A 27,929-nucleotide genomic window follows, 5' to 3' on the forward strand; every position below is an offset into this window, starting at 1 on the left:
TGCGATGATGACTGTTTTTATTTTTCCTTAGTGGTTTTCTGTATTTTTCAAATTTCCTGTAACAACTTAAATAAAAGCTACTTTTATTTATCATTTTAAAAACATTATATATACTTATAAGTCCTCCAGTTTCTTACTATGCCATTTTTCTGAGGATACTGTAACTACCACACACTGTGGCATCTCCAATAAGTCTTTCATTTGCAATACTTTAATCAAAACTAGACATTATCTGTTTATTTAGGTCAATGCTTTCATCTTCAGTAACCCTGTAAGCTGGCATGATCACTCTGAGCACAGCATATAGGGTTTTGGGCATCCAGAGCTGTTTGCCTACCTGACAGGCAGATAGTAAGCAAGCCACTCCCTTCCTGATTCTGGGAGCCAAGGCCTGGCTGCTTCAGGGTGCATTTCAGGCTGGTCTCCTTTGTACACTTTTTCCTTTTGGTCTCTGCGGCTGCCTGGGAAACCAGGGGAGGCAGGGAGTACTCCGAAGGCTCCCTTATCACTAAACACAGGTCCCTGCATCACTCTCTAAGCTGTAAATGCCGTCATTCCAGATTTACTTTCTTGTTTCTTGAGTTCTGTAGATTTTTCTACAAAAATAATTTGTTTCCTAAAAGTTGCTGGAGGACTTTCTCCTTGAGCCTAGTATCATGACGATTCTAAATTGCCACATGGCCATTATACACCAAGCGCTCCGCATATGTTACCCTACTAAATCCTCACAGCTACTCTGAGAGGCAGATATTACCAGCCTCATTTGACAGACTGGGACCCTGAAGCGAGGGATCATGCAACCAGTCTAAGATCACACAGGCAGGAAGCAGGATGGGGGAATGTAACCAAGGGTCTTTGGCACTAAAGCCTATGTATTTTTGAAGCTTTCTTCCTTTAACAAACTATAAATGGCTAACCTATATTAAAAAAAAAACAAACCCATGGTTTATACCATAAGTATATATTTTTGGTAGCTCTGTGGATTCATTTGGGTTCCAAATTACTTGTGGTTTCCATACACTCATTTCTACAATAAATGATCTGAAATAATTATTTTAGTGAAATTCACAAGTGCTAAGTATCCCATGCTCTATCCGGGTTCCTTAGGAATACAGGCTAACCTTATTTTGCCATCTATCCAGGAAGATCCTCTCCCCATCTTTCTTAAGAATATTCCTATGTATGTCCAGTTTTTAAGTAACTAATATGTCAAGCATCATCTTTTGCTCTCAGTTCGCCAGGGTCATCTACAAAAACTAAGAACAACTTGCCAACCCACTTCTGAACCTGGCAAAGGACAGATGGGTCTTACCTTTGAGGAGGGGAGGCTAGTTAAGCTGTAGATGAGACTCCAGATCTGGACCCAAATAGAAAACTGCCTATTACAAATTTCAATTTCTCTCATGATTCTTGCCTGAATGCTGGATAAGACAGCTCATAGAGAAAGACTGTTTTACACGTTTTCCTCTGAAAAGGCCAGACTGATAAACTTTAGGTCATACTGTGTAATGAGAGGCAGAGGATATATGAGAACCAATATAGCCTGATGATGAAGGGCACGCACTTGGGGCCAGATTGCCTCGGTCTAGTCCTGGCTGAGAAACGTAGCTCTGCGACTTTGGGCCAACTTACTTAACCTCTCTGTTTCTTCATCTATAAAATGGGGATAATGCTAGCAGCTACTACTTTATAGGTCTGAGGATTCAGTAACTTAATAGTTATAAAGCAGTTAGAACAGAACATTAATAGTGTTATTTAAGCTTCCACTATGGTCATTCACATCATCAGACTTTTAGAAGAGATCATAACAGAAGAGAACAAGGTCTACCATGTGCTAGGTACTGTGGTCGGCCTTTCATATACCTCATCTCTTTCACTCTTGATTATCTTAGGATGTAAAGAGTACAAATTCCATTTTATAAAGGAGGAAATCATGACTTACAGAGGCTAAATAACTTGCTCACTGTTCCACAGGAAGTGGTGGAATTAGGCTTCATACCTCAGACTGCCCAGGCCTGCAGTCTACACATTACACACGGACGTAGTGTCTCACTTGTATGTTCTTAATAAATGTCTGTTGATGATAATCGAGATTATAACAACCCAGACCTACTATATATCAAACACTAGTTTCTATCAAATGTTATTTTGATTTTCAGGCAGCTGACACAGGAGGATAGGAAAAACAGCAGCCAAAAGCCGTTTTCTAAAGACATGCTGTGAGGTCAGTTTCCATTAACATACTTTTGCCAAAGAAGTGATTATATAAAAATACGAGGCTCTTTCACACCAAACAAGACATCGTTTTCAAGGCAACATCCACCCTTTGGAAAGAGGTTTGTGAAATGTCACAGCTGTGCACAGAGCTCCATCCCCTCTCCCTCACAGCAGAGACGAATGCAAAAGGAAGACTGCGGGAAGCAGTTACTCTGCAGAGACGAGAAAACCTGCTTGGATAGTCTGATGATGTATTTATTGCAGTAAAACCATGTCACTGAATGGTCTAGGAACAAAACACTGCTCTGGGCACTTCGAGAGTGCTCCAAGTTATAATACCCAGGCAGGATTTTTATGGGATTTTGTAAACCCAAAGCAAACATCTTAGCATGTAAGTTTCAAAGGAAATCTGTAGTACCTGTTGGATGGTGGATATATGCTCAGTTTAGCTTCCTTGATGCCTTTTCTTTAATCCTCGCCTGAAATGTAAAAGCATTTGGCATGTCCTTGCTTAACAGCTGAGGGCCAGCTGAAGGCTGAAATACAACGAGAAGCAAGGGCAAAAGCCTGAAGAGTGGAGAGAGAGAAGCCACACCATCGTCACTATCATTCTGCATCTTACTTTTAAAGACCCAAAGAAGAAATCTCCTTCAGATCTATCTAGCGGGAAATGCTGCAGTTCCTCAGAGCAACTGGCTTGTTTGTACCTTTAGACAGTTTAACATAAATCTGGCAATTAACTGATACTGTGTTCCTTTCTCCTTTGCCTACGAGGAAGCTCAGCACTAAATGTGTGATGACTGAACATGCATTTCTGGGTCAGTTAAACCTCCGGATCTTTATTTTCCTTTTCTTTTAGGGAGTTTTCCAATTCATGCGTGTTTTTTTTTTTTAATCCCTTTAGTGTGTCTATTCCAACTGCTTTTCAGATTGAAGTGGGATATAAATGAATTAACCTCTCCTTATTATTGCTGAGCATCAGAACAGGTTGAAGGCCCACCTATCTGGAGAATGATAAAGGAAAAGGCTGAACACTTTCAGGGATGTGCCTTCATGTTATTTTTCATTTGTTAGCTTGAAGAGCAGCTTTAATCTGAAAGAGCTGCTTGCAGCCAGAAAAAGTTACTGCTGCTAAATCACTTCAGTCGTGTCCAACTCTGTGCGACCCCATAGATGGCAGCCTACCAGGCTCCTCTGTCCCTGGGATTCTCCAGGCAAGAACACTGGAGTGGGTTGCCATTTCCTTCTCCAATGCATGAAAGTGAAAAGTGAAAGTGAAGTCGTTGAGTCGTATCCGACTCTTAGCGACCCCATGGACTGCAGCCCACCAGGCTCCTCCGTCCATGGGATTTTTCCAGGCAAGAGTACTGGGGTGGGGTAAGTATGAACAAATAAGAGGAAGGGCTGGGTTTTGAAAAGAAAACTCCAGTGTCTGTACCCTCTCACTATGCGTTCTGGGGAAGTAACAATCTCTGCGTATTGTACCTGAGAAGAGTGCTGTGAGGATTAGAGGGGCTCAGTGGCAGCCGCTGTTACTGCTAGAACAGGCTGCATGGAGCAGGAACTGCTGCAGGAGGCTTAGGCATATTCCTAGCCTCAGAGTCACAAGCTAACAGCCCCATTAAGGGACGATACAGGGTGGTGGGGAATGCTGGCATCAAGCAGACGTCCGCATCCTTTCTCACCTGTGTCTGAGGTAGGAGTGCGGGTGGGAGAGCAGGCAGATCTATTTAAACAAGCTTGCTTTTAAGCTACAGGCAGCATTTGAGAGTAGAGACTTGCTCAGCAGCCAAGATTCCTAAAGTTCCTTAGTCTCTGTGGTCTTAAGAATACAGTCTAAAAATGATGAGTACCTACCATCCCCATCAAATAAACCACGGCAGCACAGATACCAAAAGATATGTGATGTTGCCATGCCATCCATACACTCACCTTTTAGAAGCAACATTTTAGCAGCAACAACAGTGTCCTAGACACAGGGATGAATAAGCGGTGATTCCTGACCTCCTGCAGGCTGGGGGAGGTGGCAAGACACACACGAGCAGATAAAACTATCAGAGAGCCCCAGCCAGTGCTCTTCCCCACGTCAGGACAGGTGCTGTGGGAATCCAGAAGAGGGGACATTGAACTGCCCCTTCTCTGAGGCGGACACATCTGAACTGAGTCTTGAAGCGGAGCTGGGAGCCGGGAGAAGGGGGAAGTAGCGCATTCCTATAGAAGGAACAGAATGTGCAAAGGCAAGGAAGTACTGAAGAGCCCCCTGCCCGGGGCCCAAAGGAAATACGGTGGACAAAAGGCCTCGGTTCTGTGGGGGTTCAAGGGGAAGCTGGGGCTGGGAGGCTTGGCCCAGAATGTTGGTCAAAGTCCAAGCTCTCTCTTATAAGCAACAGATGCTCACGGAGCAGGGCAGCGACACAGTCAGCTTTATACTGTGGTGCACCTCTCCTGGTGGCTCTGTCGACAGTGGGCTAAGAAGACTGGTGGCAGGGAGACCCACAAGAGGCAAGCTGTGCCAAGCCTTGTCTGATCCGTGGCAGGGGCCGGCTGAATCCCGAGTTCCTCACTGAGCCAAAGCCATCACCGACAAGCTGATGCTGTCAATATTCAAGCTCAGAACCAACACCAGCTACCCTAAAATGTTTGCATTTAGTGTCAGCTCCATCGCTTGTAACTCTTCCTTTAGGAGTGACTATAGTCATTTTCTGTTTGAACTGAATTATATTCAAGTGATAACCACTGTAGCTTATACCCCCTCTGAGGCTTGGATTGGATCATTTAGAATTTAAATAATAAGACAGGAACAAGCTGACATGACAATAAGGTCACACTTCAGCCTCTTCTGAGCCAATACACAATTTGCTCTCAGTGAAACAGCCGAATATAATCAAATTAAATACAATTCCTATTACAAAAGAAGAAAGACCAAGGCTGTTCCAATAAACCAATTCTCCCGCCTAGTTAAACTGCAAAACCTTCAGGAAAGGTTTTGAAAGCATGACCCATCAGTTCTAATTTTTAAAACTTATCCTTTCAGTCAAGACTAGAAAAAGGCCCATTCCAACTTTTATCTTTACTACAAAGTGCTGTTATCTTGGCCTGATGTCAGGAGCTCTATCTCTCTTTCTGCTGACAAGCAGAGACGAGAAAGATAAGATTGGAAACGAATCTCACTTCTCTGAGTAAATAAATAATCAATACTCATCTAAATGTAAATGAGAAGGTAGCCCCCTCTGATAACAGCACTCTTATCAGAGAGCCAATTTTCTACAGACATTTGGCCTCAACCAAATCACCATCATTCAGCCCTGGCCTAATGGCAAAAAATCGTAACTAAATTGAACCGATCACCAGAGATCAACTAAGTTCGGGCCTGGCCACTTCAGGTTCAAATGTTTGGGAATGCAATTTTGCCCCCATTAACTTTCAATAGCAATGAAGAACAGACCGGTCGAGGGGCCAGTGTGGGCAATAAACAAACCCCAGAGAGGGGACCGGCCAGAGGATGAGCAGGAGTGGGTTTAAGTGTTCAAACAACATTGTAACTGGAGTGAACCCCCAAAACTGTGAAGAAAGGCTGCTACCAAGGGGTGAGAGATAGCATGCTTTCCTATTGTCAAAGGCTTGGTGGAAACTGAGAAGATATTTAAACTTTATTAAGCTTTATGAACGCAAAGGTAAATAAAGGGAAAAAAAGAGATATTAAAAAGCTACAGAAGCTAAAAATAACCTAAAGGTTGGAATGATCAATTTCCTCCAACTAATTTGTATCTGACTTAGATCTGACCCAGCAGTGCTGCACTGACCTGATTTTACTGAAATAAGACGCCGTCTACAAGACAAATCGCTTTAAAACCACTGCACTGGGGTTTCCATTTCTTTGCTGCAAGACTCAATTCACTGCTGATGAGAGTATTGGGGAAATTATGACCATTATTGATAGGGCAGCAAAACCACTTTCACACAGTCGTCTTCACGTCGACAGAAAGCTTGCACCGGACCATTAATGAAGGTGTCAGCTAGAACCAGAAATTAAAGACAAAGGCTGGGGAAGGACTAATTTTTAGAGCACATTAAGGATACTGGACACACAGAAGCAGCAGCCATCCATCCTCTGAGGAGTAACAGAGCCTAAACAAGCTCCAGCTGGGGAAAAGGCAACTCTGCCTCCAAACAGGGGGAAAAAGGTGCTTCTTTTTGCCTGGCCCTGGAGTTCTGAGAGCATAAGCTTTCAACATTATTGGCTTTAAATCTTTCCCAGACAAAGGAGGACATGTCTGGTGTGAGACAGAACTATTCAAAGTGTAACCATCTTGATAGATCTGTTCTTGTTTTTTTGTGATTAGCAGTAATCTTATACCAGGATGTGTACATGACTACTTGTATGTCCCAGCCAAAAAATTCATATGTATCCTGGCTCCTCTCGTACTTCTTCAGAGCAGTTCCTCAGAGCTAGGTGAGAGGCTGTCTGTCAGGGGACAATAAGATCCCCAAGTAGAACTGAAACTCACTGTTCAAAACAAAAAGAGGCAAAACCAAAGTGTAATGTTCTTGTTGTGAGCACCTAATCCTAGAAGGTGGACATGGGGTGGTTAAAGTTTGGGTTTTGGAGTTTAAAAGACTTGGGTTAAAATCTTGGCTCTTTTACAAAGGCTCTGTGACACCGGGCAAATTAGTTGGTCTGAACCTTCGTGGAGTAATTGCAAAGATTACACAGAACACGGTAGCTAGGAGGTAATAAGCACTCAGCAAATGTCAGCTGTTATACTGCTGTGCAGATCTAAACAAAATCATCAATTTGCTCTTTTAGAGTATAACAACAGTGACAGACATTGAGGACTCTCCTGGCCCTTAACAAAGTCCTTTACCTGCATTAATTTTCTGAATCATAAAACTATGAGGCAGGCCCTATTCTAAGCCCATTTTACGGAGGAGGAAAACACGCAGAGTGGTTAAGCCACGTGTCCAAAGTGAGGCCAGGAGGAGAATCCAGGTGTGTGAGTCCAGGCTTGTGCTCTTAACCACACTGCTATGCTGTGTTCCAGGAAGAGCTTTCTACAATCTTCTTGAATTGGGGGTTAGAAAAAAAGGATTGTAAGGTTGAGAGAATTTATCAGTTCAGAAAGGAGTGAAGACAGTGGGTGGGAGACCAGGAAGAAGAGAGAGTGGACAGTGGGTCTCGAGGGGCTGAAACCGAGAGCCCCTCAGCCCTCATGCGGGTACCTGTCTGCTGAGTGCTTAAAGCGAGCGCCATCTGCGTGCCCCGACTTTGCCGGGGGGAGGGGACTTCTTTCCAAGTTAAATGATTTACAGAGTTACTGCCTCAATCCACAGTTCTGAAAGTGTGATTTCTTTAGGGTTTAACTATACCCATTTCTAGTCTTGTTACAACTTTTTTATTGCGATAGAAAACATTTACTGGAAATATGTTACTGCTATTACCAGGTCATAAAATAAAAAGAAAAATAGTTTATGTATTGCCATGATTTCCAATCATCAATCAGAAAGTGCCAAGAGGAGGAAAGGAAAGGGCGTGCAGCTGAGATTTTCTTCTTTGTGTAGGAGAAAATGCAAGAGCACCATAATTCTTCGGAACAAATTTCTTCTTGAACACCCAGCCTCGCAGAAGGGCTCCTGAGAGGCCTTGGGAGGCACACCCTTGGGCAGCTCCCCTCCTCTCTGCAGCCCTGTCCGATTCCCTGTCAGAATTAAGAAGCGCTCTTTCATCGCCTGTGTGTGCTGCATGTTTGTTGATAACACATACACATACAAACATAATCTGGAAGGCTGTGAGTCAAACTGTTCTCACGGTTATTCTGCTGGAATTACATCAGGTGTAGGGTGAGGCAGTAGCAAAGGTGAAGGCTTTTGCTTTCTTTACAGATTTCTATCTAGTTTGGCTTTTTCACAGAGGGCATATATTAGTAATACTACTGTCATTAAAAATCCAATTTTAAAAAATGAGGTTGAATAACCTTAGTGATGATTCCAGTAGGACCAGACTAGGGACTGAGGCCCCTGGAGCCTCCCTTCAGATGATGTGGGCTCAGTGGCTGCTGGGGAGCCAGGAACTAAAATGGCACAGAGCCTGTTTAGCAGCTCCCGTGGTCCTAAGTCAAGCCATGGAGTGGGCCCCAGGGGTTTCTGGAGCTGCTCAAAGGAGCTGGGCAGCAAAGGTGAAGATGAATGAAGCATCTGAGGCTGCCTGCTAGTGCCCAGAGACCACTCCCAAAGAGAGCCAATGACCACAGACTGAGGGTCACACCGCCCACCCCATGCCCTGTCCTCCTCGTGGATTCCAGACAGTATTGTGGAAAACCAGCAGGGATCCCATTACTGTCTGTCTGGGCTATTCAACCCCCTCCTGGGGCAGTCCTGACGCCTTCCTCAGCTCAGCCTTTGAGACGAGGTGGGTAGGGAGAAGGTCTGATCTGATTCCTGCTCTAGGCTCAACTGTGTGTGCGTGTCCGTCCAGGGGTTCCCTGACCCCCAAACCATTTGAGAGGGTATGGTGTAACAGCTGTAGGCCAAACTGCTTGGGTTTGAATTTTCAGCTTCACCACTTATTGGCTGTGTGACCCTGAACAATTTACTTAACCTTTCTGTGCCTGACTTTCACATCTGTAAAACGGGGATAACAACGGAACCTAGCTCTTAAGAGTTGTTCAAGGATCCACTAAGTCATGCGCCTGGATTGCCGCTCCTGCTTTCCAAGCAGCACTCGGAGAGACAGAGAGAGAGGCGGGCGTTTCTAGCTCTCCAGAAGGGGCTGCAACCTCTAGGTGTGCCACACTGGTCTCACTTCCCTCTTCTCCACCTCCCACCTAATGACATAATAATCTAGAAATATCCTCTAGAACTGGGCCGCTTCAGCCCACTGTGCCTCTGTCTGGAATGACTTCTACTTCACTCTTCCAGCACTCATGCTCTCCCGCTCGAGGAGTCAAAGTTCTGCCCAGGTGCCCCTGCCTGACTTCTCTGTGAGGCTCATTCTAAAACGATCTCTGAGTGGGCCTGTCTCTCATCCTTTCCACGCGCCCACTGGCTGAGGGGAGCACATTTCCACGGTCCTGCATTCCTAGGATGGCTGAGGCACCAGGATGGTTGTACTTGACGATCAACCTGAAGCTCAGCCGGCCTGCCCACCATCCAAACCATCTGACTTGAAGCTCCACCTCCACTGGACTCCAAACATCCCCTTTGGTTGGAGACTCCCAGCAGTGCCCCAAAGCTGAATGGGTTTCCTGGGATGGATGGAGCTAGGGTGGATAAAGCTGAGCCACTTGGCTGCTTTGGATACTGGCTGGAGAACAGAAGACCACCATTGACCCAGGCCAGTCCTACCTCTTAGTTAGTCTGTTCCCTCATCCAGGCCCATCTTCTCTAGCCACAGCAACTGTCTCCGAACATCACAAAAAGAAGAGGGAAGGCCTGGACAACCTAAAACTTCAGAACATGAAAAAGGCTGGAAGCCACTGGAGAGCAGCCTTCCACACATCAGTTCAGGCAGGGAGGGTGGTGCAGGGCCAGACACTCTGCCATCCTGAGAAGTCCTAGAGTCCATAATCTGTCCCCACCCAGCTGGTGTGGGTGTACTTCCTTTTGGAGAAAAGAGGCCAGATGTTACTTGTAAAAAAAAAAAGAAATATTTTTTCTTCCTTCAAATCCAGATATCACTTGCTAGAGAGAATGGAAACCTTTAACACTGTCCCTTAGCGTCCAATTTTTCAACCCAATCTGTTTCTCTTAACTCAAGTCACTGTGACATTACCAAATTTTACATACAGTTATCTGATTGCTCTGTAAAGAAATACAGATGGTTTTGTGGAAATAAACAGTCATTTATTTTAAACAATTGTAAAATAGTTTATGGAAACCAGTAGGGTAATGCATTCAAATAAATGCCAAAACTGGTTGATGGGGAGCCAGAGTGCTAAAGCACACTGCTGAGGAATTCGGCTGTGGGGAACAGACAGTAAATCCAGAGTGACAGAATCTCCCGTGACGGCAAAGGCTTCTGACATTCAGTCCAGTACTCAAAAACCACAGCAGTTCAAACCCATTTTCCTTAACACAGCCTTGACAGCCAGTGAAATTAGTGAATTTAGTCACAAGCACCTAAGAACAGAAACAAAAGAAACAAACAAAAAGGAGACTTCATTTGTCTGCAGCCTTTTCTGAACCATATAAAAGCAGGGACTCCAACCTGAGTCAATGGAGAGCAAGCTAAGGGCCAACTGTTCTCAATCGCCAGATGCTGTTATGATACAGTGGAATCTGGGGCTTCACACTCAAATCTGCTTACACCAGAGACTGGCTTGGGTAAATAACACCCTCTCTGAAGCCCAGTCTCCTCCTCTGTAACATGAGGGTAATAGTTGCACGTACCTGACAGGCTGTTAAGCAGACGCAGTGAAGCCCCTGGAGTGACGGTGTTCTGTGAACAAAAACTGGTGCTCATGGCCCTGGTGGAAGGGGTTCTAGCCCTGGGAGGGACAGCAGGCTGCAGGTTTTCTTAGGGGTCTCCACCAACTCCCCCAAGGAAGCACCACTGACAGTGGATGGCTTGGGCCTACCTTTTGTGGGAAGGGAGAGAACTCCGAGCACTTTTTTGCTTCTAATTTTATAAGACAAACTGTAAACTCATTAACCTTCCCTTCTCAAACCTTTTCCTTGTAACTGGATTTCCAATGATGATACCATGAGCCTCCCAATGAATGAACTCAGTTGTTTGTTGAACATTTACTGAACTCCTACCACGTGCCATGCCCTGGGTAGACACGACAGACGGAAAGGCAAAGAAGACTGATTCAGGCCTTTGACACAGTGAACGAAGCCCCTGAAGTTTGGAGTACTTCTCGTTTAGCTGTCCTCCTTGTTGCTGACATTAGGTCAGCCCCAAGTTCCACAGACTCTATCCACTCACCAAGTCTTCCTGGCATGCTTATCACCCAGCCCAAAGGATGGTCTCCCAAGCTGCCTCTAGTGATCCATTTACCCTATCTTTTCATCAGAGGGTGCCTTCTGCAGTCAAACTCTGAAGGTTTTCACTTCCATGCTTAAAATCCTTTTCAGGGGTGGGATGAATTGGGAGATTGGCATTGACGTACACAAGCTATCATGTGTAAAGTAGCTAGCTAGTGGGAACCTCGGAGAAGGCAATGGCACCCCACTCCAGTACTCTTGCCTGGAAAATCCCATGGACGGAGGAGCCTGGTAGGCTGCAGTCCATGGGGTTGCTGAGAGTTGGACACGACTGAGCGACTTCACTTTCCCTTTTCACTTTCATGCATTGGAGAAGGAAATGGCAACCCACTCCAGTGTTCTTGCCTGGAGAATCCCAGGGACGGGGGAGCCTGGTGGGCTGCCGTCTATGGGGCCGCACAGAGTCGGACACGACCGAAGCGACTTAGCAGCAGCAGCAGCAGTGGGAACCTGCTGTATAGCATCGGGAGCTCGGCTCGGTGTTCTGTGATGACCGAGATGGGCAGGATGGGGGTGAGCGGGAGGGAGGTTGAAGAGGGTGAGGACACACGTGTACGCATAGCTGATTCACTTCGTTGTACATTAGAAACTGACACACGATTGTAAAGCAACTATTTATAAACCCCAATTAAAAAAAAATTCTTTCACAAGCTCCCCACGGCCCACTCCTCAGCCTACTCTCCAAACTGTCTATCCATCTTAATTTCTCATTCTTCCATGTTCTCTGTGATCCAGCCAAACGCAGCTCCTCACCACCTGGTGCACACTTCACCCCCCACCTCCAGGTCATGCCGGGCCACTCCCTTCACCCATGCTGCCTGTCCCTCCAGTGTGTCCACTACCCCCACCCCGCCCCCACCACTACGGTCAGGGTCAGCCCGCAGGTATAACCTGGGCTCTACAATGGGACAAGCTGTACCACTTCACACCTCTGGGCTCTGCTCCAGGCCAAGAGTTTTGCAATCCCAGGCCAAAGTGCAAAATCAAGACTTCCTTTCTTTTCATCTAGTGTTGGTCTTCCTGTCTCACTCAAGTAACTCACTGCTCTTGATCTTGGCCCAGCCCTGCCCAGGACCCTGCCCCAGGCCTGGTCCCACCAGGTTCTCAGTGTGCCTCTCTGAAAATCCTGCTTGCCTTGATGCTACCCACCTGCCGGGATGTCTTTGTTCATAAATTACACATTTAATTTATCTGAATTCAATCACATATGCTTGACAAAAACGAGGGGAAAAAGACAGGGGAGACATGACCAAGACAACACCTGAAACTGTTTGGAGAATTCTACTTGCTGTGACCCAATGGGGAGTGGGTGTGAGGCAACAGTCTTATTTATCTGTGCAACTACTGGACTTGGTAAATGTGTGATGAGTAACTAAATGAATTAATTGGGTAGATGGTGGTGTCTCAGTTCTCCAGTTCCCTTACAGTGTGAGCCTCTTTCTGTGCCAAGTTTGACTTTAGTATTTAAATACATGTACTTTTAGTTTTCATCTGTTCTAATGCTAGAGAGAAAAGCTAGCTGTATTTCAGTTCAATGAAAAACCACAGAATACTGGCCTTTGACAGGAATTTTTCAGAATCTATTTCCTAGAGGTCATTTTGACAGTAGGATTTTTGCTCACTTGTTGCCTCTGTGACTTAACTCTGTTAGGACAGGACCTGTACTGCTGTCCCTGGATGCTGAACATCATGTCTCCTGGTCTAGGCTGCCTGTGGTTCCCCCTTAGTTGTGTAGTCCTTGGGTATCGACCGCCCATTTACCCTGCTCGCTGTTTTGGGGAGCCAGATCCTTCAGAGATGGGCTCCATCTGCCAATCCAGTTCCTCTCTGCCTGTCCCCCTTCCTCTAACCACCTCTGTACCAACCAGGGCTGTGCTTTAAGTCAGGACACAAGCCTTTAGGAAGCACTTTTCTTATTGCTAGTATCCTGTCTGGATCCATAATACCCAAGTGGGCTCTTGTCTCAGTATCTTCCATTAGATGGGTAAGACCTTAATGGCAGGGTCAAATGCCAGCTGCACCAAGCTTTAAGATCTTGGGACACACACACACACACACACACGACTGCTACTTAGTCATTAAAAAAAGATGAAACCCTGCCATTTGCATCAACATGAATGATCTTGGGACACACACACACACACATACAGGATGACTACACACACACACACACACACACACACACGCACAGGACTACTCCTCAGTCATAAAAAAAGATGAAACCCTGCCATCTGCAACAACATGAATGATCTTGGGACACACACACACACACACACACACAGGACTACCACACACACACACACACATGACGACTCCTCAGTCATAAAAAAAGATGAAACCCTGCCATTTGCAACAACATGAATGATCTTGGGACACACACACACAGACACACACAGGACTACTACACACACACACACACACACACACAGGACTACTACTACACACACACACACACACACACACACACACACACACACACAGGACTACTCCTCAGTCACAAAAAAAGATGAAACCCTGCCATTTGCAACAACATGAATGGGCTTTGAGGGTATCATGCTAAGTGAAATAAGTTGGCCAGAAAAAGACAAATACTGTACGATTTCACTCATACATGGAATTTAAAAACAAACATAAAATAACAGAGTAAATGAAAAAACCAAATAAAAACATACAGATACAGAGAACAGAACAGGAGCTACCAGAGGGGAAGTGGGGGTGGGGAGGGCAAAACAGGTAAAGAGGATCAATTCTATGGTGATGAATGGAAACAAAATTTTTGGTGGTGAGCTTGCTGTACTATACACAAAAGAAGAAATATAATGTACTCAAACTCATAAAATGTTATAAACAAATGTTACCTTGCTAAAAAAAAAAGGCCTTGGGAAAATTAGTCAAGGACTGTAAATACTGTTTCTTCATCTCTAAATTGGAGATAATGGTAATTATTAACTCATGAGGTTGTTTTACAGATTAAATGAAATAATAATGTATATAAAGCACGGAGCCTGGCACATAGTAAGTGCTCAATAAATGGCAACTATTTATTTCTACATTAATACAATTTTGCACACTTTACCATGTTCAACTCTTGAAGCCATCAAACAGGTAGGAAGCTGTTTTACTTTAAGCCAATTGTGACTTATAACCTAAGATGTTAAAATATGCTCCTGCTTGTGGTAAATACATGAAACAATAAGGCAAAAGCAATGGAAAAAATGGCAGTAGAGGAGTCATGGCTGCCAGCCATTTTCCTTTCTGGGAGGTTTCCCTTTTGTTAGATCTATTATCTGGGAGCTGGCTGCCCCGCTGGCTCTCCATTTGCCTTGCTAATAACAGTAAATCCAGCAGCTTCCGCGGCAGCTCCTGTCTCCTTCAGCTGACTCTGAGACCAATCAGCGTTTCCTCTCTGCTAATGTCAGATGTTCCCTGGGAAGTCCCGCTGAAGACAAAATTTATGACAAAAGTTTCTCCAGCTTTTAACCCTTCTGCATATCCAGCCCCAGATGCAGAGTGCTCCAGAGGAATGCCAGGTCATTCCTACATGCGCAGGCCTATGTTCTCACTGATGCTGTGCTGCTCTGACAAGGGGCCTCAGACCCCTGGAAAAGCTCAAACGAGCAGCTGGGCAGACAGATGCACACATTCTGGGCCATACCTAATGTGGACTAAATTTGAGCTGGGTTCCTTAGCAGCTAGAGTCTCTACCGAACCAAAACTCGAAGCAGTCATACACATAAAAAAACATGTGCTATCACAAAATTCTGAGTATGACTGGGTCTCATAACAGTGAAATTGAAGGGAAGGGACAGGACTAATATTTACTGAGTAATAAAATAACAGCTAAGTGCTTGGTGTTTGGTATGGATCTCTATCGAATTCTCTAAACAATGCCGTGAAGAAAATACTATTAATATTCTCATTTATAGATGAGGAAGGGCTTCCCAGGTGGCTCAGTGGGTAGAGAATCTGCCTACAATGCAGGAGACACAAGAGGTGTGGGGTTTGATACCTGGGTAGGGAAGATCCTCGGAAGGAGGGAATGGCAAGCCACTCCAGTATTCTTGCCTGGACCATCTCATGTACAGAGAAATCCAGAGGGTTACAGTCTATAGGGTTGCAAAAAGAGTCAGACACGACTGAAGTGACTGAGCATGCAAGCACAGAGGAAAATGAAGTTCAAAGGAGCTAAGTGACTCACCACACAGCTAAAAAGACTACAGGAGCAGGAGTGGAACCAGGGAGATGTTTCTAGAACCCAGGGATTAAGCTTTTCGGTTAAGACTGCTAACAAGCAGCCTGTGATCTAGCTGTGACCTTATTTTATTGAAGATCAAACTAAGGCAAGAAACTCGAGAGTGGGAGATGTTCTCACGGTCACCCAGCTCGCAGTGGCGGCGAGCTTTAAGCCAGTAAGGGAGGCCTGCTTCTGCTCGGTAACAGCCACACCCTGAAAGCAATCCTCCAAGGGCTGTGGAGGAGGAGAGTGTGCAGCTTCAGGCTTTGGGAAGACAGCGGGTGGCACTCCACAGTCTCTTCGGCTGGAGAGGGAACAACGGCTGGGAGGCCCCAGCTCGCTGGCGAAGGCAGCCGGCGAGCAGCAGCCCTGCCAGGCCCTTACAGACCTTATGTTCCTGGCACAGAAGGGTCTCATCACAGGGTTTTCATTGTAAGGATGTAACTGGGACAGCTACATTCTAGCTCAATGGGCCTTTCTACGATCTCTTTGCCACCTCTCCACAGAAGTTAGACGACAGACTTAAACAGATTCGTAGATCCAGTCAACTCATTTTTGTCTCGATTTAAAAAAAAAAAACAAAAGGGAAAAAACAGTCCAAATGAACATGTGACAGCTGTTTAGGACTCCAATGTTATGGAAAAGCAGCTGTTTTCATTTATATTTGAGGTATTAGTCACTCTTAGAATGGGACAGAGTAACTCAGCTAATAGTTTGTGCTTTAACCAACGGAAAATACAGGTCACAGAGACAAGATGTTGGCAAAATCACAGTGTAAGTTACACTTATATAACGTTTTGGTCTTAAAAGGTTTGGAGATGTGACTATTTAATAACGATGTTCTCATAGGAAACTGACATCCAACACAATGAAACGGACGGTGGCTTTTGGGAAACAGGAAATTTCCAAGTAGAGAAAGTCCACATAAGTAAGACAGAAAAAGAGAAAGCTTTTTAAGCTCTAGAATTCCAAAGTCTTTTTTCTTTTTTTTACAAATTTTAAAAACTACTCTTACTGTTATCAAAGTAACCTATATCTACAGTTTTATAATTCTAATACTACAAGTCCTATAACAAAAAGCAGTTAATTCCCTGCCCATCCCTGAGTCCGTCCTTAGAGGCAGTCAGCTTAAATGTTATTTCTTCTGGCACTCACTTTTATATTCCTTTTTAGCATTCCTATTCAGTTGTTTTAGACATTATTATAAGTATCAGACAGCACCTCTTAATGGCCGCTAGGGAAGATGAAGATTTAGTGTGTGGTCTCTTTCCCTCCCCTTTGGAACAGTCTTTGTTTTATTCTATTTCATTTTCCTGTGATACAGCGTGGGCAGTAGCCTCCTCCTCCCTACTTGATCATCAATACTTACAATGACTTTCTGGCATACTCTGGCTCCCACAGGACTCATTAGAGATCCAAGTGAGTAAGGAAACCTGGGAGGCAACACTAATTTCAGCTGATGTGCGCTGCATTTCATTTTTAGGATATTTACGTTGTTCATTCAATGATCTGATTCTTGAAGGAAGTTTGACCTCCAATAGTCAAAGTCCATTCCAAAATAGGAAATGAGCAGCCTTGGGCCTGAGGAAGAGCAGCAGCTGTGGGCCGTAGTCGGGCTCTTGCTTCTCCTTCTTACTTCATTCCACAGCACGTGTTAGCCACCAACTGCGGGCCACCTATGGTGCTGCTGAGGTCTGGTGCTGGTAAACCAAAAGGAACCCATTCTTCTGCATGAAGGGCCTCCATTTGACTCCAGTGAAAGCTCACTGCCCCCATCCTAAACCCTCTCCCAAAGGAAAGGAGAGTTCTCATCCTTTGCCTTGGTAGGGACTCTCCAACATCTGGCAAAATTGACATATTAGGAACCCTCTGATGCGAGGCTGAGTGGCCGAGGGTCAGTGTATCTCTAGCAGTTCCAAGGCTGAGATACAGCCGGTGCCTCTCAATTTCCACTGTGGACCTGAATGGGTCCCTCAGTGCTCATGAATTCACTCAGCCCCTGCTATCCTGTACACTTCTTCCTGCATCAGAGAGTGGTGTCGGTAGCCAATTAGGAGGTGCATGGAAATGACCTACTGAAATGCAAAGGCCGAGGCAATGCCCTATCTTGAGGGTGAGATGTACTCCCTTCAAATGACAAACCTGGCTCTCACAGAAGTCCTTTTTGTCAGAAAGTGGGCAGACTAAAGGCTGGAAGAGAGACTCTCCATCAGAGGCATCTTGTTGGCTTGCTTACTTTTTATTGGCCGTCTCCCCACTGGGATGAGAGCTCTCGAGGAAGAGGCCGGGTCATTCTTTTCCAATGCCTGCAACGCAGCAGAGATTCCATCAACATTTATTGAGTGATGAGCCTGGTGTGGAACACACTGTGCTCAAGGGGTCTGAAGGACCCTTGGGATTTTTCAGACTTAAGTCACACTTTGTCTTAACTTCATCCTAATTCACACTGTTCTATTAAACACAATACGCCAAGAACAAAGGGTGGGGGAAGCTGGGGTTATGATTTGATATTTCTATAATTATGTGGTGACAGTTTAAGGGAAGATTGAGGAGTTCCAACAGACCACCTCGTATCTCTTGCAGCACTTGGGTTTTAATCACATCTCACTGTCTTTCTGTTGGAAAAATTGGTTTGCCGGCACAGTAGAGTCTCTGCAACTTGCCGACTGGCCTGCTGTGATCAGGAGCTAGGGAGAAGTAGGTGCCAACACGTCCTCCCCAGACTTGCTTCCCAGTGCCACTCCTGATGTCTTCTGACTGTAAGTCATCTTTGTCTCTGGGCACCACTGTAAGGTATAGTAGAAAAAGGAATACCCTCACTGAAGATTATTTTTCTGAAAATATTTAGAGCTGCTGCAGAAAGCCCAGTATTTGTGGCTTTACTCAAAAACGAAAAGCTTGTTATGGAAAGTAGCTACTGAAACTGTGAACACTTGTCTATTAAATTGCTTATGGGGAAAGAGTAGCTCCATGGTAGGCCTCCGAAAGCTGTGAGGAAGGAGTAGGTGTCTCAGGTCCCTGGGCTGGTCTTGAAGAAGTCTTCTGTGGAGGGGCAACTGTTCTAAACTGATGGTTTTTCAGGTGGCTAAATTCAGTCTTGGTAGAGGAGCTCGCAGCTCCTAACAGGATAAACACACTAATGGCCTGCCCCAAGAAAGAGGGCTTTCAGGAGAAGCAAGGGGACTTTCTACTCTGGGGAAGATCAAGACTCTTAGTAGGGGAAATTAAGGGGCAGAGGCAGCACCCCAAACCTCTCTATCTGTAGTCATTCACTCAAAAGTCATATTGGTATTTAATTCTGTTTCCTCTTCTAAATGTTTTCTGAGAAGAAGCAATAGCCTTTGTGAGCTACTCACTGTTAATGCAGGGGCTTTTAAAAGTCACTTGTAAACATGTTTGATACAGGCAATGATGGTTTGTTCACTTTGTCTCTAGACTCTTTGTTGGAGTAAATTAAATTTGCTGATATAAGCTACATGACAAATGAGCCCTGATCATTAAGCCACCCCGATATATATAGTTTGGGTTAGTCAAAAACAATTAGAGCTGACGCTCTGGGCCAAGCTTTCCCCTTGTTCCATGTAAAGGGTGCTTCCGACAGACCCACATCCAAACAAATCCAAAGACTGGCTCTTCCACGGGGCACAAGCTCTCCATAAGCTTAAGGTACTGGAAAAACAAAAAGCACAGGCAAGGGCCAAGTCCTATGGGTAGGAAAGAAATCACAACCTAGAAAGCCAGGTTTTACAGTATGCCTCGTGTGGCTGTGGCCATGGGGATAAAGGCAGTGACACTCACTGAATGCCTCCTATAGACTGAGTGCTTTACATGCATTCAGTGAAAACAATACCCTGCAAGGTAGACAGGACTGTCCCTACTGACAGAAGAGAAAACTGAGGTAGAAAGGTTTGACTTGCCTACCTTCATAGCTGGTATGAAAGGTACAGCTGGGTTGGGGACTTGGGCTGGGCTGGTTCTACAACCTACGCCCCTTCCACGAATCATGCTGTCATCAGCTTTCATCAGCTGAAGCTGGGAGGAAAGCACCCCACCCCCACTGAGCTGGGGACCCTGTCACCTCTGCCAGGAAGGACAGCACCATGGTTAGGAGCTCAAACTTGGATTCAAGCCCCAGCTCTCAGCTTACTTGTGACCTAGGACCAGTCCTGCAGCTTCTCTGAGCTTTAGCTTTCTCATTTATAAAACAAAAATAACAACCAATTCAAACAGTTGTTTTAAGGTTAGTTGAAATGATCTTTTTAAAAAGTGGTAGACTGCCTGGTAAAGTCTGAACATTCAATGAGTGGTAGCAATTCTTATTACATTCATAACTCCACATGCTACTTAAAACTAGAGGTCAATGGAAAGAAACTGTGACCTCAAAGGTATCATTTAACATGTGAAGTAATGAAAGATAAAGCATCTTACAAAAAGAATGTTAGTGCTTTCTATGCCATGAGGATGTATATTTGCAAGTTCAGAAATTTATGTCAGTATGGGCAGAATTTAAATCATATATTTTTACATTTTAATGAGTTCTTTCCTATTTTCTTATGAACATTTTCTAAAACTACAAAAAATTAAAAGAAAGGTACACTGAAAATCTAGGTAACCACCACCTAGATCCTACAATTAACACCTTACTGTATTGGCTTTATCATATATCTATCCCTCAGTCCATCTTTCTTTAAAAAGCGTATTTCAAAGTAAGGAACAGACGTCAGTACAGTCATGCCTAAGTACTTCAGTGTGATTAACAGTAACTGGTTTTTAACATTTGTTTAAGAATCTTTTTAATATTTTGGTAAAATTTACATACAATGAAACACATATATTTTACAAGTACTATTTGATAGTTTTGGTAAATGCATACACCTGTGTGATACCAGCTCCTGTCAACACCTTTACTCCCAGAAAGTTCCCTCATCTGCACTGCACTGAGAAACTGTGGTAGAGGAAAACAAAAGGGCTCAAGAATTAAGGGGTCTAGGTTCGTATCTCACCTACTTTACTCATTAGTAACACACATGAGTATGCACTCATAAACATACACAATATGCACGCACACAGCTTCAGTTTTCGTGATCACAGCAAGGAGATAATGCCCATCGCACAAGACTTCTGTAAAGGTTAAATACAAAAATATCAGAATACAGTAACTGTTCAGTAAGTGTAAACAAAGGTTACTTTCTCTCCACCCCTTCTTTCCTGCTCCCCCCCTGTTTCTGAGGATGTTATCTTCAAAAAGAAAACGGTAAGGACAAAAAAAAAAACAACCCACAGTTAAATGAGAGATGAGGGAAAAAGGCATCTCTCTGCATAGGCAGTCCTCTCCCAATTTATCCACTCTGACTTCAGCTAATTAAACATCTGTCTCAACGATCTCCTCAGCGAATTAGTCATCCCCACTTTGTGACACTGATTGTTGGTTGCAGCCTTTTCCTCACTTGCCACCATTCCCAGAAACTTCTAGGAGTTTACTCACCAGGCACATGGCAAGGAATGATGCAGGGTCCCCATTAACCCCCTGCAGTTGCCCTTGGTGCTGGTGCTGTTCATAAAGCTGCCAGACGCATCCTGCAACGTGCCTCCCCAAATTACACCTCTTAAGGGGTGACAGCTTTTTTGTCTACATTTCTGATTTCCAGTATGATGCATTTTCTAAGAACTGTATATTATGTACCAACCTAAAACTATTTAACCAAAAATCTGTTTTTGAAACTAGGTCTGATAACAAAGCAAGCAGGTAACAACAAAAAGTATCAAATAAGGTGAAGTGCAGTCTTGTGAATTACCAGCTAGTTCTCTCTAAACACAGGGGAAGAAAAAAAAAAAGATTTGCTGGTGAACAAATGGCCAGGCGGCAACAAGCAAAATGGCCTGGGCTGGATGCATGCCTTTCTCTATATATTGGGGTGTGTGTGTGCGCGTGCGCATCTGTGTGGGCAGGAAAGAGGTAGGCGGGGTGGGAAGAATTGTATCTAAACTATGGGGGCATTTCTTAACAACAGTTTTCTGAAATTAGACTTCCTCTCAATCCTTCTTCCCACTAAAACAGTTAACTGACATAAGAATGATCTTTTAGAAGATCAGTTCAGTTCAGTTGCTCAGTTGTGTCCGACTCTTTGCGACCCCATGAATCACAGCACGCCAGGCCTCCCTGTCCATAAGTGACTAATACAAACTTTAAAAATGTTTAATTATGTTAGAAATCTAGAAATGGAAATTAAAACTACCTATTAACTGCCAACCATCAGCTTGGCAAAAGTTCAAGACTGACGACATCCAGTGCTGGAACAAGGTGAGGAAAGAGGCACTCCCACGTACTCTGGGAGTGTCAAAGGACGGGTAGATGCTTTGAGGGGAAGTTTGTTTTTCTCAACATTTTAAATAAACAAACCTCTGACAAACACTCCCATATTTAAAACCTAGCAAAAATGTGAAATGAATATTCCTACAAGATTGCTCACTGCATGTTTTTTTAATACTTAAAATTTGGAAATCATCGAAATGTCCATCAATGGAGAGTTAAGTTAAATGAATTCAACTAAAAAGATAAAAATGCAGTGGTCACTCTAACACAGAAGAATGCTTATGACACAATATTGAGATAAAAAAGAAAAAAAGCAAAATCATATCTGTTACAGGGTGTTATTTTTAAATGACATGAATATATTTTTCATGAGTTCACTTAACAAACTTTTTTTGGTGTCCTCTATTTGACAGGCATTCTGCTAGATGTTAGGTATTCAGTGATTTAAAGAAAAACATAAAACAGGGTCCTTCCCACATGAAACTTACAGCCTATATGTATACCTGCATGTGAAGTGAATAAAAAACCAAATGGTTCACAAGAAAGAAGAAACCTTCACTTTTTACTTCACACACCTCCAAAAAGTTAGAATTTTATTTTCAACCAGTATTTAATTTTATTTAAAAAAGACCACAACTCTTTAAAAGCCTATCTTCTGCCACCACCTTGTTTAAATACTAAGCCAGGAGACCTGGTGGCAGCGCCAAGCTTTTTCAGTTCTCCCCTGAACTGTGCATTCAGCTTGAATAAAAGAAATGAGACTTTACCGCGGTGTCCACCCTCTGCCTCCTGAATTGAGCACCACCCACTGTCTCCACACCTGGTGCCTGTTGGACAGAGTCCTCTAGAGCCTCTTGTTTCGTGTCCTCAAATCCATTTGTATTACAATAGCACGTTTTCTAAAAGAAATTCTGACTATACTGCTCTCCTTCCAATGATTCACCTCTGCCATCAAAATAAAATTCAAATTCAGCACAGTTCATGAACATGGTCTGGTCCAGCACACCATCCTCCCAGCTCCTCCTACTCTACCACGCTACTCTACTGAGCCACCTGTGGCTTCCAGAAGGCACAAAGGGCTCTTACTTTGTTCTTCCGGCTGAAGATCTCACTCTCAACCCGCCTCACCTGGCCAGTTTCTACTCACCTTCCGGTTTCAGCTGGAGTATTTGCTTAGGATAGTCCTCCCTGACTCCTTGACACCCGCCCAGGGCTCCCCTTCCACTGTGTCCACCCAGGTCCTGTGTCTGTTTCCACTCAGCGCTTGCATGGCATTGGGAAGGCCTGGTTCTCTCCCCAACTAAACACTAAGCGACTGGAGGGTAAGGACCAGTTCTTGGCTTCCGTGAAATCCCTGGTGTCTAGACAGTGCCTTCGGCATAACTGCCCCCCCAATAAATGAATGGACTTCTAGTTTTGAGCAGAAGTAGAAGCCTGGCCTGATCGGCTCTGGCCCTGCCTAGCAGCTTATCCTCTTCTGCCCCATCCCTGCTTGAGAAATTTGGAATATTGTGACTATACCTTAGAATACCCCTGCCTGGCATGTTTTTCTCTCTTATCCATCTGGCAAAGTCCTAGTTAATCTTCAAAACAAAGCTGTCAAATGGCTTCCTCCGGAGCATCTTTCCTCAGGCCCTGCCTCTCTTTTCTGCTGCTCTGGTAGCGCATGTTCCGCAGTTAAGAGCCTCTTCTGTTGGGTCTGTTTCTGCACCAGGTTTCTACCTGATTTCTCCCACGGTGGCTGGAATGGAGCAGGCAGCACTGGGTGATGATCACGGCACCAAGCAGGGGATCTCAGAGCCATCCAGAGCTCTCGGGCACACAAGGCCTTCTGTACGGGGCCCCTGATTCATCCTCTCAGGATGTTACAGCTCAGGAGAGGAAAGCTCAGAAAGGTAAGTACATGATGACACATTCGGTTTTCTTACTCTAAAAATACATTTAAAAACACTTAAAAACCCAGGCTACAGCTTACAACCCATATGTACATTTAATATAGTAGTATTTCTTTCTTCTTTCCTGAAGTGCTATTATTAAATTAGTGGGATTTCAGAATTAGTCCCTAGTGGGTCCCAGGAAAGGTCCCTGACTCCAGAATGCATGCGCCCCCTCTACCCTCACGGAGATTGTTGGGAGTCTTTGTCTTTTTTCTTCCTTCCATTTTTTTTTTCCCCTTTAATCTAATCCATGCCCGTGACTGCCCCAGATGGGGTGAATGAATAGATTTTGTGATGGAAAATGAACTTCTGAAAGATTAGCAACTAGTAGGAAGAGTAAATGCTGGTCAAACGTAGTTTTGGCAAATGATATATTTCGAGTTTTTCTGATGTGGCAGCTGCAAGAGCTCATAACACCCTTCTAAAATAATTGGGTCTCTAAAGTGGTTCCAAAAGATTTTTGCTTGACATAAATTCTCTAAATTTCCAGGCTTTCTGGATAAAATAGTTGACTGCAATGCCATCTTTAATGTGCTCTGCTCTATACTCAAGAAGATCCATCAGGAGCCGCAGAGCACTCCAGACAGGGGGAGGCTCAGGTGAGATGAAACCACAAGATAAAGAGGCAGAGAAAGGAGGTAGGGGGAATATTTAACTCCAAGCTCCTTGCAGGGGCCACTTCTGACCTGTAAGCATCTTGGCAGTCCGCATTTACTGTATCATTTTCCCACTGGGTCACTGGACACCAAGCATCAGGTCTTTATTTCTTATCCAGCTCCCACACGTGAGTGACATCTGCATGATTACTTACTCTTTTAGGAAGAGAAGTTTTTTGCAGAAATTACTGCCCTTTTGACAAAGAACATTTAAACAGTCCTATTTACCTTTTCTTTCTCCTTTTTAAAAGGGTATTATTTGCTACAACATAAGGAAAATACCTGTCTTGTGTTTCTGGCTGGCAGACTACTTCCACAGAAGGAAGGTGAACTGGGTTTTTCTGTCTTTACAGTTACACGAGAAGCAGGACTCTGTTCAGTTTTACAGCCAGAAGATTCTTTAGCTTAGGAGAGTGTTAAAAACCCTACTCCATCTAAAACATATGGGCTTCCCTTTTCCATAGGGCAGCTCAGGACAGGTGTATGTTGCTTTAAGAAAGCTAGACATAAAACATTAAAACTGACACCAATACAGATAAACTGTGCAATTACAAAAAGAATTCCTGGCTTTATATCCAGATTCACCACAGGGTTCCTTTAAATGCTGCACTTCCCTGGTGCATTTAGATCTTAGAATCAATGAACATTTCTGTTTACAGAATTTTAAATTTGTTCTCCCATTAGGGTTCTAATAAGCAACATGGTGCAATAAAAAGAGTATGGGCTTTGAGGTCAAAAAAGTCTGGGCTCCAATTTAAGATTCTGTCATTTGCTTACTGGGGAAATCTGGGTAACTTTAACTTCTCTAAGAACTGAGGAAAGTGGGGCTGAGAGAGGAAAGTGTATGATTACACATATGGTTATCAAAGCTCCTTATTTCTAAGATGCACATTTCCCTCTACTTTTTATCATTTTTAAAGTCTCATCTATAAAACAGGCACAATAAGATCTCCCGTCTAGGGGTGTTGTGCAGATTAAACAAGATGCTGTAAGTACACAAAGGCACTCAACAAATCAGCTCTAACCCTGCTAGAGAAGATCTTGGGGAAGGAACAGTTTCTCCCCGGCACACAAATCTCCTTAAAACATTCTTAACAGTAGTATTGTATATAAATGTCTAGGCCTATCTGGCCTGAAAGTAAGGCCTCTTATGTGAGTTTGCGGGGAGACAGTCCGAGCCCGACCCAGGTGCTGCCGGCCTATTCCAGCAGGTCTGCATTAGGTCACAGGCTGTGAGTCTACACCTCGGCTTCCTGGGCTCTGGGCCTGATCTGCGCTTCTCTGTCACACTGCAACCATCAGCTCTGTACTGCTTTCCAGTTCTGTCCTCTGTACGTCCCATTCCCTCTTTGGGCCTCAGTGTATTTCACAGTGGTTAGAAGTTTGGATTTTGTTCAGAATGCAACTGGCAGTCATTGAAGGGTTTGGAGCGAATACGATCTGATTTATATTTTTTAAAAACCCCTCTGTCTGCTGCTTTGTAGGCAAGAGACTGGAGGGGCCAAGAGCAGAGGCAGGAAAAAGCAGCCAAGGGGCTGATTCAACTGTCCAGGTGAAGTCTCGGTGATCTGGACTCATTCAATGAAGATGGAAAAGACTGAATTTAGGATATATTCTGGAGGTAAAAAAAGGAAGACTCACTTATGTTTCAGATGATGTACGAAGCTAGCACAGGGAAGAATTCAATGATCATTTTCACTGCAAGTTTTTTGAGGGGAGCAGAAAGTTAACTAACTGCGAAGTAAATGGAAATGTTCTTTTTATATTAAAGCAGGATGCCTTTAACAGCCAAGGCTTTGAAAGATACTGCCCTTCTCCAACTCTTCACTGCTTCAATGTGAAGGTCACAATTCAAATGTCAGTTTCTCTGAGAGGAACTTCCTGACCATCCTAGGAAAAGCAGTGAGTACCTCTGCATCTCAGCTTCTAGCTCTCAGCCCCTTCCATTTACTCTCCCCTAAGTTCCTCTTCAGCAAGGGCCCTACAGATCTGCTTCACCACTGTCTCCCTGCCCCCAGCACAGGTCGGACCCAGGAGAGGACATGAGGAGTCAATGTACACACAGCTACAAATACAGTATGGACATTTACATTTTACATGAATTTTTAAGATAAAACTTGAGAATCCAATGATGTCATCACTGGCTGTCCCTCAGACCAGAACCCCACACACCCTGTGTGAGACGTTCACTCGCCTCTCTGCTCCTCGTGGTACTTTAGGGAATAGTGCTTGAGAAGTCCTAGACTAGACTATCCCCTTGGTGACATTCTAGGGGTCAAGTGAAAACACAGTAAGTTAGCAATCAACAATGTGGTCTGTGCCTCTGAATGGAGAAGTTAAAGGAGGGCGTTCACTTGACATAGTTAACATTTCTCTCTCAAATTCTAGGTGAAATTTTGTACGAGAAAAGTAGCAATGAGTGCCATTAAGTCTTATTAACAATATTACAAGAACTTTTCAAAAAGGGTCTTCAGACTAATAAAAAATTGTCTTTCACATTAAAAGGCAAGAATGGACAGGGGGGTTAGGAAAAAAGTTAATATGCTTCTGGTTCAATCTTTCAGCAAATGATAAAGAAGAACACCTCCAAATAGAGCCAGAAAACTATTCTGCTTAGAAAAACCTACTTCAAAGCCTTCTCTCTGTGTAGATCCAGAGATACTTATACTTCTGCATCAATGTTAAAACTGAATTTGTATCTACCTTCATTTCTCAACTGCCTCTGTCATACCCAACAATACACTTTAGGAGACTGGTAATAATATTTCAAACAACAACAAAATACTAAGAAGCTCATTACTGACTTTGAGGATGAACCTGATAAAAGGAGAACTTCATGAACTAAATAAAGCCTTTACTCACTAAATAACAGGTCAGTATTTTTTTATTGATTAAATAAAGGGATCTGACAGGCTATTCTTCATTATGTCAAAAACATACCCACCCAACTTAAAGTTAGTAAAGAAGTTTCTGCTAATTCTTCTAAAACCACATTATTCATTTACAATTTTCTTAAACAGCAGGGATTTTTCTGCTAATGCAGGTAGATTCCAAATGTCAAGTAGGTCAGTAATAAAATGAAAAGCTGGAGAGAGAATCTAAAAGAGACATTTAAAAATGGGCTTAAAAAATGGGCCTTAGCAGAGAACTGACTGGAACACACTGTGAAAAGATTACTATAAGTTCAGTACATGAATATTAATAGCAAAACCCTGCAGTGTTCATAAATAGTTATGACTTGATGAAATAATTACAAATAATGCAAGTCAAAATTTTAGATCAGTTACAAGTGTCTGTAATGATATTCTATCCATAAAAAGCAAAAATATTTTATAATAAAACCCTAAAGGTTTCCATTGACAAAGCTATTTACCTAAACAAAGAAGAATTATTTTGCTCAAATATCTGCCATCTTCTCATTTTCAATAAAAGAAAATTGGTGAGGGAATGCTAGAGGGCAGGGCAACAGAGTATTTAAACACTAGGATGGTCATTAAGCCCACAGCCTGATTTAATAAAGAAATAGTTTAAGTTTTCAATTTATTATCATTAAACAGAGAGTTGTATGGTCAGTTGGAAAAAACAGATGA

General features: G+C 43.7%; 1 protein-coding gene across 10 annotated transcripts in view; it reads right to left on the reverse strand.

The window, feature by feature from the left end:
• Window positions 1–27,929, reverse strand: part of MAPKAP1 (mitogen-activated protein kinase associated protein 1) — a 239,815-nt gene that overhangs the window by 63,468 nt on the left and 148,418 nt on the right. The window contains exon 8 of one of the 10 annotated variants that reach the window (XM_018055776.1): window positions 9,760–10,332. The exons of 8 other annotated variants lie outside the window; for them this stretch is intronic. In XM_018055776.1, coding sequence (XP_017911265.1) covers window positions 10,319–10,332 — 14 coding nt within the window. In that variant the 3' untranslated portion in view covers window positions 9,760–10,318. Of the gene's footprint in view, window positions 1–9,759; window positions 10,333–27,929 lie in introns of those variants that run through there. One more of the 10 variants, XM_018055775.1, reaches the window with a different exon arrangement.

This window comes from Capra hircus, chromosome 11, assembly GCF_001704415.2.
Source record: "Capra hircus breed San Clemente chromosome 11, ASM170441v1, whole genome shotgun sequence".
NCBI classification, from domain to species: domain Eukaryota; kingdom Metazoa; phylum Chordata; class Mammalia; order Artiodactyla; family Bovidae; genus Capra; species Capra hircus.